Raw genomic sequence first — 11593 nt, 5'->3', positions numbered from 1 at the left:
CTGTCTTTGGACATATTACTTCACTCTCTCTGTCTGTCTGTACAGTATCACTCACTCAGCTCAGTCATGTCTGTCTGCTGTACAGTATCACTCACTCTCTCTGTCTGTCTGTACAGTATCACTCACTCAGTTCAGTCAGTGTGTCTGTACAGTATCTCACTCAGTCAGTCAGTTGTTCTGTCACGCATCACTCACTCAGTCAGTCAGTCTGTCTGTACAGTATCCTCATATCGTCAGTCTGTAAGTATCACTCACTCTCTCTTGTCATGTCCCTTGAACACAGCCTGCTTTACACCATTGTCAACCTGTGAAATGTGCTGGGTAATCAATAATACGCTGTGACTCTTCATTCTCTGGGAGTGGAGGAGGAGGAGAACCAAAGAAAGGAAAGATAGAGAGAGAGGGGTAGGTAGTGGAGAAGAGGCAAAGAAGTGATAAAAAGAAAGGATAGAGAAGATCAGGAGAGGTTCTCTTTCTCTGTCTCTGTCTCTGTCTCTGTGTCTCTGTGTTCTGTGTCTCTGTGTCTCTGTGTCTCTGTGTCTCTGTGTCTCTGTCTTCTGTCTCTCTGTCTCTCTGTCTCTCTCTGTCTCTCTCTGTCTCTCTCTGTCTCTCTCTGTCTCTCTCTGTCTCTCTCTGTCTCTGTTCTCTCTGTCTCTGTCTCTCTCTGTTCTGTCTCTCTCTGTCTCTGTCTCTCTGTCTCTGTCTCTGTCTCTGTCTCTGTCTCTGTCTCTGTCTCTCTCTGTCTCTGTCTTCTCTGCTCTCTCGCTAAAAAGAAAGGATAGAGAGATCAGGAGGAGGTTTCTCTGTCTCGGTCTGCTCTGTCTCTCTGTCTCTGTGTCTCTGTGTCTCTGTGTTTCTGTGTCTCTGTGTCTCTGTGTCTCTGTGTCTCTGTGTCTCTGTCTCTCTGTCTCTCTGTTCTCTGTGGTCTGTGTGTCTCTGTGTTCTGTCTCTCTGTCTCTCTGTGTCTGTGTGTCGCTCTGTGTCTCTGTGTCTCTGTGTCTTGTCTTGTCTCTGTCTCTCGTCTCTTCTGGTCTGTCTCTCTGTCTGTCTGCTCTGTCTGTCTCTCTGTCTCTGTTGTCTCTGTCTGTCTCTCTCTGTTCTGTGTCTGTGTCTCTGTCTCTCTGTCTCTGTCTGCTGTCTCGCTGTTCGCTGTTCTGTCTCTCTGTCTCTGTCCTCTGTCTCTCTGTCTCTCTGTCTCTCTGTCTCTCTGTCTCTGTCTCTCTGTTCTGTCTTCTGTTCTCTGGTCTCTGGTGTCTCTGTGTCTCTGTTCTCTGTGTCTCTGTGTTCTGTGTTCTGTCTGCTCGCTTCTCGTAAAAGAAGGATAGAGAAGATCAAGGAGAAGGTTTGTTCATCTGTTCTCTGTTTGACTGACTGAGTGAGTGATGCTGTACAGACAGACAGACAGACTGACTGAGTGAGTGATACTGTACAGACAGACAGAGAGAGAGTGAGTGATACTGTACAGACAGACTGACTGACTGAGTGAGTGATACTGTACAGAAAGGAGACCAACAGACAAACAGACAGAAAGGCAGAGAGAGAGAGAGAGTGATACTATACACACAGTGCCAGACAGAGAGATAGAGATACTAGACAAGGAAAAAAGACAGAGTGATATTGTACAGACAGACAGACACAGAGANCAGAGAGAGTGATATTGTACAGACAGACAGACACAGAGAGAGTGATATTGTACAGACAGACAGACACAGAGAGAGTGATATTGTACAGACAGACAAACAGAGAGAGAGAGAGAGAGAGAGTCAGTCCCAAGATGAAGAGAACGCAGCTCTAAGAACCGGCGTGGAAGGTGTCAAGAGTTTTGTCAAGCCGCTCATTGTTCCGTTAACCTTGTCCTTGTGAAATGCTCCGTCTTCTCTGTGGTTAAACACCACACCCCCACCCGCAGCCACCGTGTTACATCCCTTCATTACACACAAGAAAAACAAGAGAGATGGAGAGTCGGAGAGAGACCGAGGTAAAGKGAGAGAGAGTGAGGGAAAGAGGGAGAGAGAGAGTCAGGTGCGTGGAGCCTGGAGAAGTGTGCAGTCCATCATCTTCAGACAGGTAGACGAGTGTCGTCTGGAGGTTTATTTTTATCTCAGTCTGAGACTTAAGTCTGGACTGAGGAGCGGCTACGCTGCGTGGCTGGGTCCGCTGAGGGGCCTCTGGGAACAGACAAAGTATGCGTCCCAAATGGCATCCTATGACCATTATAGTGCACTACTTTTAACCAGGGCCTACAGGGCTCTGGTCAAAAGTAGTGCATTATTAAGGAAATGGGGTGCCATTTGGGACGTAGACAGACAGTGAGCTGCTGCTCTTTCAAACTATCCTACCTTCACCACCTGTCTTTAGTTTCAATAAAAGTACATATTTTGCATAGTGGTGCTCATTGTGTAGTTTTGGCCACATCAAAGAAAAATGCAACCATTTGCACAATCATCCTAAAATCTCATAAGAAATTGTGTTTTTTTAAATATGCTATTATATTCGGTTATGTCATGTAGAATACTATCATTGTGTTCTTGCAGACATTGATTCAAATTTGATCAAACTTTATTAAAGGAGCACCATTCACCACAGTAGCCTGTTCTCTGAGCAGCCGAAACAGTGGAGCAGAGACTGCACATCCCGCACATGCGCAGAAACTTTGGACCTTTAGTTGTCGGGAAGAGGAAGTCAGATCCGCAGCCACTCTGATTAGTTCATTCTCTGGAGTGTTTTGGTGATGTAAAGTTCCGTTTGACTGCAGTACACTTCGGACACACATCACCTCATTCATCTTATGTCCTCTATCCCTATACCATGGGTATTCAACTGTTACCCTACGAGGTCCGGAGCCTGCTGCTTTTCTGTTCTACCTGATAATTCATTGCACCAACCTGGTGTCTCAGGTCTAAATCAGTTCCTGATTGTACTGTTAAGAGACTGACTGATACTGCATTGATCCCTGACCTGATCATTGGATGTCTTGTGTCTGTGTATCGGGTAGACCGCCCGCACGTCGGCCGGCCCTCCAAGTTAGTTTGATCAACAAAGCAGCTCTAATTCATTCATCGATGAATGAATCAATTGTGAAAGGATTTTCCAGCGTAAGAAAAAGTCTGTTTTTTGGGGGGTATAGAGTGCCTGGTGTAAAACAGAGGCATTTACAGTGTGTTCCCTCAATGCCAACTCATCCCAGCATGCTGTTTGTTCTTCTACTGGCAGGCTGTTTTCAACTTTAACATTGGCTGTGTCTCATATGGCCCAAAGCTGTCATGGTTGAAATTGGACAGGAGAGGTCAAATTGTAGCATCCAGGCAGTGACGTAGCCTAGTGAGGCTACACTACTCTAGTCCAGTGATCATCCTACTAACATGATATCGTCCCTGTGTTTCTCTGTGCAGGTTAGCTCTCTATGTGTATGAGTACCTGCTGCACGTAGGGGCACAGAAGTCAGCACAGACCTTCCTCTCAGAGGTAAGTGTGTAGTGTGTGTGTGTATGTGTGTGTCCACTCTCCCAGAACAGGGCTGATTCTCCCTCCTATGCAGCTTCCTGTAAGGCAGGGCAGTGTGTGTGTGGTTAATTTAATTAGTGTGGAGCACAGTGCTGAGCTGGCAGAGCATGCAGGGCGGCAGGTGGTTCAGCATTTAGCCTCCATTTACTGGGATCAGGACAGAGAGTTACACCACCTAGCTGACAGCTTTACACTGGCATCTCTCTGTCTCTCTCTGTCTCTCTCTGTCTCTCTCTGTCTCTCTCTGTCTCTCTCTGTCTCTCTCTTTGTTAAGGTAAAGAGGTTTGGAAGTTGAAGCCAGTATATTTCTCTAAATCACTGTAAATTAAAATGCAAAAGAAAGAAAGAAAAGGGATAGAGGATGCAGATGCATCAGCTGCTCCACTCTCCCACATCCTCCCCCCTCACATGCACGCACACACACCCTTTCCTCTCTGGCATCCATGTCATATCACTCTGTCTGTCTTCCGGAGATGGGGGAGATGAAAGGAGAGGGTTTGAGTGTGGGAACTGAGAGCATTAGTTGAGAGAGGGATGTATATAAACACAGCCGTCCCTCCTTCCCCCACTACCATAGTTCCTACTGAAGTAGAGGGGAGGAGAGGAACATGGCTTTAAAGACAGGTTATCCACACAGAGCTGTGTTTACCACACACATCTGTTGACGCCTCCAGGCTGAGATGTTAACTAGTTCCCAAGTAGAACCCTATTCCCTATTTAGTGCACTACTTTTGACCAGTGAATAGGGTGCTATTTGGCATGCAATCCCTGAGACCCAACCCATCCTCAGGGCCAAATCCAAACCGCTTCTCCTGGTGCTGCAGAAAGATGGGTTAACCTGCCTGATGGTGTTCACTGTTGATAAAACATTGACTATGATGAACTCTGATCAGGCTGCAGTCATGTAGACCTTCTAATGCCGAGTGATATCACTCTCAGAGCCAGCCTTAACAATACCCTGCCAGTTGCCCCATTGTGTACAGTTTCCTCAGACAGCCACTCTCCACCGTCGCTTAGTCACATGGTTTTACTGTGTGTGTGCATGCTTGTGTGTGTTTGTGTGTGTGTGTGTGTCAGAGGAGGCTGGTGGGAGGAGCTATTGGAGGACGGGCTCATTGTAATGGCTGAAATGGAATAAATGGAATGAAGTCAAAAATGTGGGTTCCATATGTTTGATGTGTTTGATACCATTCCATTTATTTCATTCCAGCCATTACAATGAGCCCGTCCTCCTATAGCTCCTCCCACAAGCCTCCTCTGGTGTGTGTGTTGTGCATGTGTGAGTGACCATAAATCGGATTTAGCCCAGAGGATGATGTCAATGTTTGCGTTGACCTTGTGTTATGCTATGTTCTGAAAAAAGCGAGAGAGACCGAGTGAAAGGAAGAAAGGAAACATAGTGATGGGGCAAACACAGGGTTCACCTCACCGGCTGGTGCATGTCCATATGGACAGTCCCACGGACACACAATTAATAATGGACTCTGTGCTCTGTATGGTTTATAGTACACAGACACACACCTCAATTATGCAATTACAGTGATTGTCTCTGTGCTCCAGCACTTTGGATTTAAAATGATCCAATGACTATGAAGTTTAAGTGCAGACTGTCATCTTTCATTAGAAGGTATTTTTTAAATCTATATCAGCACTTTTTGTACATAGTCCCCTCATTTCAGGGTACCAGAAGTATTGTGACAAATTCACTTATATGTGGATCAAAGTAGTCAAAAGTTTAGTATTTGATCCCATATTCCTAGAACGCAATGATTACATCAACCTTGTGACTCTACATTTGCTATTTGTTTTGGTTGTGTTTCAGATTATTTAGGTCCCAAAATGAATGGTAAATAATGTATTGTGTAATTTTGGAGTCACTTTTATTGTAAATAAGAATAGAATATGTTTCTAAACACTTCTACATTAATGTGGATGCTACCATGGTTACAGATAATCCTGAATGAATGGTGGATAATGGTGAGTGAGAAAGTTACAGAGGCACAAATATCATATGGCACCGGAGGGGATGGCTGATGTTTTAATCAATTGGGCTATTTTGTGTGTTTTTTTGCATTGTTTGTAACTTATTTTATACATAATGTTGACCCTACCATCTCTTATGACCAAAAAGAGCTTCAGGATATCAAAACAGCGATTAATTACCTCGAACTGGACAAAGATTTTTTCTTTAATGAGTCAGTCGTGAAGGATATAATGCTGCTCCCAGACAAGGCCCAAATCCATTCACATGAAGAAAATAAGGAAATACAGAAGGATTAGGGTACCTTGTGAGAATTCATTGGCAAGTGGGTAACCCGCCTCTACCATCCATTCCATTACCCAACATGCAATCACTGGAGAATAAACTGGATGAACTCCGTTCGAGACTCTCATACCAACGGGACATTAAAAACTGTAATATCTTATGTCTCACCGAGTCCTGGATGAAGGACGACACGGATAGTATACAATTGGCTGGGTTTTCCATGCATAGGCAGGACAGAACAGCTAAGTTTGATAAGACGAGGAGGGGAGGGGGGGGGTGTCTATTTGTCAATAACAGTTACTGCGCAATGTCTAATATTAAAGAAGTCTCGAGGTATTGCTTGCCTGAGGTAGAGTACCTCATGATAAGGTGTAGACCACACTATCTACCAAGAGAGTTTTCATCTACATTTTTCGTAGCCATCTATTTACAACCACAAACCGACACTGGCCCTAAGACAGCATTCATTGAGCTGTATAAGGCCATAAGCAAACAAGAAAATGCTCATCCAGAAACGGCGCTCCTAGTGGCCAGGGACTTTAATGCAGGCAAACTTAAATCTGTTTTACCTTATTTCTACCAGCATGTTACATGTGCAGCCAGAGGGGGAAAAAAAACTCTAAACCACCTTTACTCCACACACAGAGATGCGTACAAAGCTCTCCCTTGCCCTCCATTTTGCAAATTTGACCATAATTCTATCCTCCTGATTTCTGCTTACAAGCAAAAACTAAAGCAGGAAGTACCAGTGACTCGCTCAATATGGAAGTGGTCAGATGACGCGGATGCAACGCTACAGGACTGTTTTGCTAACACAGACTGGAATATTCATCCAGTGAAGGCGAGTATACCACCTCAGTCACCGGCTTCATCAATAAGTGCATCGGCGATGTCGTCCTCACAGTGACCGTATGTACATATCCCAACCAGAAGCCATGGATTACAGGCAACATCCGAACCGAGCTAAAGGCTAGAGCTTCCACTTTCAAGGAGCGGGACACGAATCCGGACCCTTATTAGAAATCCCACTATGCCCTCAGACGAACCATCAAACAGGCAAAGCGTCAATACAGGACTAAGATTGAATCCTACTACACCGGCTCTGACACTCGTCGGGTGACTATTACGGACTACAAAGGGATTCCCAACCGTGAGCTGCCCACTGACTTGAGCCTACCAGACGGGCTAAATGCCTTTTATGCTCGCTTTGAGGCAAGCAACACTGAAGCATGCATGAGAGCACCAGCTGTTCTGGACAACTGTGTGATCATGCTCTCCGTAGCCGATATGAGCAAGACCTTTAAACAGGTCAACATTCACAAGGCCGCGGGGCCAGACGGATTACCAGGACATGTACTCAGGACGTGTACGCATGGACCAACTGGCAAGTGTCTTCACTGACATTTTCAACCTCTCCCTGACCAAGTCTATAATACCTACATGTTTCAAGCAGACCACCATAGTCCCTGTGCCCAAGAAAGTGAAGGTAACCTGCTTAAATGACTACCGCCCCATAGCACTCACATCAGTAGCCATGAAGTGCTTTGAAAGGCTGGTCATGGCTCATAACAACACCATCATCTTGGAAACCCTAGACCCACCCTAGACCCATACCGCCCCAACAATTCCACAGATTATGCAATCTCAATCACACTCCACACTGCCCTTTCCCACCCGGACAAAAGGAACACCTACAGTGGGGAGAACAAGTATTTGATACACTGCCGATTTTGCAGGTTTTCCTACTTACAAAGCATGTAGAGGTCTGTCAAATTTTTATCATAGGTACACTTCAACTGTGAGAGACGGAATCTAAAACAAAAATCCAGAAAATCACATTGTATGATTTTTAAGTAATTAATTTGCATTTTATTGCATGACATAAGTATTTGATCACCTACCAACCAGTAAGAATTCCGGCTCTCACAGACCTGTTAGTTTTTCTTTAAGAAGCCCTCCTGTTCTCCACTAATTACCTGTATTAACTGCACCTGTTTGAACTCGTTACCTGTATAAAAGACACCTGTCCACACACTCAATCAAACAGACTCCAACCTCTCCACAATGGCCAAGACCAGAGAGCTGTGTAAGGACATCAGGGATAAATTGTAGACTGTACAAGGCTGGGATGGGCTACAGGACAATAGCCAAGCAGCTTGGTGAGAAGGCAACAACTGTTGGCACAATTATTAGAAAATGGAAGAAGTTCAAGATGACGGTCAATCACCCTCGGTCTGGGGCTCCATGCAAGATCTCACCTCGTGGGGCATCAATGATCATGAGGAATGTGAGGGATCAGCCCAGAACTACACGGCAGGACCTGGTCAATGACCTGAAGAGAGCTGGGACCACAGTCTCAAAGAAAACCATTAGTAACACACTACGCCGTCATGGATTAAAATCCTGCAGCGCACGCAAGGTCCCCCTGCTCAAGCCAGCGCATGTCCAGGCCCGTCTGAAGTTTGCCAATGACCATCTGGATGATCCAGAGGAGGAATGGGAGAGGTCATGTGGTCTGATGAGACAAAAATAGAGCTTTTTGCTCTAAACTCCACTCGCCGTGTTTGGAGGAATAGAAGGATGAGTACAACCCCAAGAACACCATCCCCACGTGAAGCATGGAGGTGGAAACATCATTATTTGGGGATGCTTTTCTGCAAAGGGACAGGACGACTGCACCGTATTGAAGGGAGGATGGATGGGCCATGTATCGCGAGATCTTGACCAACAACCTCCTTCCCTCAGTAAGAGCATTGAAGATGGGTCGTGGCTGGGTCTTCCAGCATGACAACGACCCGAAACACACAGCCAGGGCAACTAAGGAGTGTGAGAAGCATCTCAAGGTCCTGGAGTGGCCTAGCCAGTCTCCAGACCTGAACCCAATAGAAAATCTTTGGAGGGAGCCGAAAGTCCGTATTGCCCAGCGACAGCCCCGAAACCTGAAGGATCTGGAGAAGGTCTGTATGGAGGAGTGGGCCAAAATCCCTGCTGCAGTGTGTGCAAACCTGGTCAAGAACTACAGGAAACGTATGATCTCTGTAATTGCAAACTAAGGTTTCTGTACCAAATATTAAGTTCTGCTTTTCTGATGTATCAAATACTTATGTCATGCAATAAAATGCAAATTAATTAATTAAAAATCATACAATGTGATTTTCTGGATTTTTGTTTTAGATTCCMTCTCTCACAGTTGAAGTGTACCTATGATAAAAATTACAGACCTCTACATGCTTTGTAAGTAGGAAAACCTGCAAAATTGTCAGTGTATCAAATACTTGTTCTCCCCACTGTATGTGAGAATGCTGTTCATTGACGACAGCTCAGCGTTCAACACCATAGTGCCACAAAGCTCATCACTAAGCTAAGGACCCTGGGAGTAAACACCTCCATCTGCAACTGGATCCTGGACTTCCTGACTGGCTGCCCCCAGGTGGTAAGAGTAGGCAACAATACACCTGCCACACTAATCCTCAACACGGTGGCWCCTCAGGGGTGCGTGCTTAGCCCTCTCCTGTACTCCCTGTTCACCCACGACTGCGTGGCCAAGCACGACTCCAACACCATCATTAAGTTTGCTGATGACAAACCAGGCAAAATTAAACAGGCTTATTTTTATAATGAATATGAATTCGGAGGGTAGAAATGATTACATATTAAGGCATTAGACCTCTCACTAAAGGCTTCAGTCATACAAAAGTTATACTTAAATCCAAACGGGTTCTCTCACAAATTAATAACAATGTCTCACCCCATGCTCAATAATGGCCTTTTCCCCTTTATTCAGATTACAACCCCACACGTTCAGTTATTTGAAAAGGAAATCATCTCCCAAATATTGCTAGTTTATAAACAAGTTACAATTTCAATTTAATCCACCTGAAAAAACAGAACAAACAATACAACAAATATTGTGGTTAAACTCAAATATACTAATAGATAAAAAACGTTTTTATTTATTAATTTTTTTAAATAATCTTTGTAATTATATCATAAATTGGACTGGTGGAGTAATGTCACACATGCAGCTAAGAAAAATATATGGAAATGTCTACCCAAAATTACAACRAACTAATTGTGGATTTACCACAAAATTGGAAGAGGAAAGTACAAGAGGGAAAAAGTACAGTTTGCACTGTTCTGTGAAGGGAGTAGTACACAGCGTTGTACGAGKTCTTCAGTTTCTTGGCAATTTCTCGCATGGAATAGCCTTAATTTCTCAGAACAAGAATAGACTGACAAGTTCCAGAAGAAAGTTATTTGTTTCTGGCCATTTTGAGCCTGTAATCGAACCCACAAATGCTGATGCCCCAGATACTCAAGAAGGCCAGTTTTATTGCTTCTTTAATCAGAACAACAGTTTTCAGCTGTGCTAACATAATTGCAAAAGGGCTTTCTAATGATCAAGTAGCCTTTTAAAATGCTAAACTTGGATTAGCTAACACAACGTGCCTTTGAAACACAGAAGTGATGGTTGCTGATAATGGGCCTCTGTACGCCTATGTAGGTATTCCATTAAAAAATCTGCCGCTTACAGCTACAATAGTCATTTACAACATTAACAATGTCTACACTCTATCTGATCAATTTGATGTTACTTTAATAGACAAAATGTCACGCCCTGACCATAGAGAGCTTTTTATTCTCTATCTTGGTTTAGTCGGGGTGTGACTAGGGTGGGTTATCTAGGTGAATATATATATCTATGTTGGCCTGGTATGGTTCCCAATCAGAGGCAGCTGTTTATCGTTGTTTCTGATTGGGGTTCATATTTAGGCAGCCATTTCCCCATTGTGCTTTGTGGGATCTTGACTATGTATAGTTGCTTAACGTTTCATTTTGCGATTTATTGTTTTCTTTGAGTTTCACTTCCAAATAAAGAGGATGGAACCATACCACGCTGCATCTTGGTCCACTCATTATAACGTTATAACGATGATCCCACCAACAACGGACCAAGCAGCGTGCCCCGGAGGAGCAGGGATCCTGGGCCTGGGAGGAAAGCCAGGAGTGGAGGATATCCTGGACGTGTGACGAGATTATGGCAGGAGACAGAAGCCTCCCAGAACTACACGGCAGGACCTGGTCAATGACCTGAAGAGAGCTGGGACCACAGTCTCAAAGAAAACCATTAGTAACACACTACGCCGTCATGGATTAAAATCCTGCAGCGCACGCAAGGTCCCCCTGCTCAAGCCAGCGCATGTCCAGGCCCGTCTGAAGTTTGCCAATGACCATCTGGATTTCCAGAGGAGGAATGGGAGAAGGTCATGTGGTCTGATGAGACAAAATAGAGCTTTTTGGTCTAAAGTCCACTCGCCGTGTTTAGAGGAAGAAGAAGGATGAGTACAACCCCAAGAACACCATCCCAACCGTGAAGCATGGAGGTGGAAACATCATTCTTTGGGGATGCTTTTCTGCAAAGGGGACAGGACGACTGCACCGTATTGAGGGGAGGATGGATGGGGCCATGTATCGCGAGATCTTGGCCAACAACCTCCTTCCCTCAGTAAGAGCATTGAAGTGGGTCGTGGCTGGGTCTTCCAGCATGACAACGCACAACAGCCAAGGCAACTAAGGAGTGGCCCCGTAAGAAGCATCTCAAGGTCCTGGAGTGGCCTAGCCAGTCTCCAGACCTGAACCCAGTAGAACATCTTTGGAGGGAGCTGAAAGTCCGTATTGCCCAGCGACAGCCCCGAAACCTGAAGAATCTGGAGAAGGTCTGTATGGAGGAGTGGCCAAATCCCTGCTGCAGTGTGTGCAAACCTGGTCAAGAACTACAGGAAACGTATGATCTCTGTAATTGCAAACAAAGGTTTCTGTACT

General features: G+C 44.9%; 1 protein-coding gene across 1 annotated transcript in view; it reads left to right on the top strand.

The window, feature by feature from the left end:
* ssbp2b (single stranded DNA binding protein 2b) overlaps positions 1-11593 on the top strand; it is a 115841-nt gene that overhangs the window by 36541 nt on the left and 67707 nt on the right. The window contains exon 2 of the mRNA XM_023978839.2: positions 3393-3465. Within this exon, the coding sequence (XP_023834607.1) occupies positions 3393-3465 (73 nt within the window). The remainder of the gene's footprint in view (positions 1-3392; positions 3466-11593) is intronic.

The sequence above is a fragment of the Salvelinus sp. IW2-2015 genome, linkage group LG33 (assembly GCF_002910315.2).
Source record: "Salvelinus sp. IW2-2015 linkage group LG33, ASM291031v2, whole genome shotgun sequence".
Taxonomy (NCBI): domain Eukaryota; kingdom Metazoa; phylum Chordata; class Actinopteri; order Salmoniformes; family Salmonidae; genus Salvelinus; species Salvelinus sp. IW2-2015.
The sequence above is the reverse complement of the archived record's forward strand: the minus strand, read 5'-3'. Positions and strand labels throughout refer to the sequence as shown.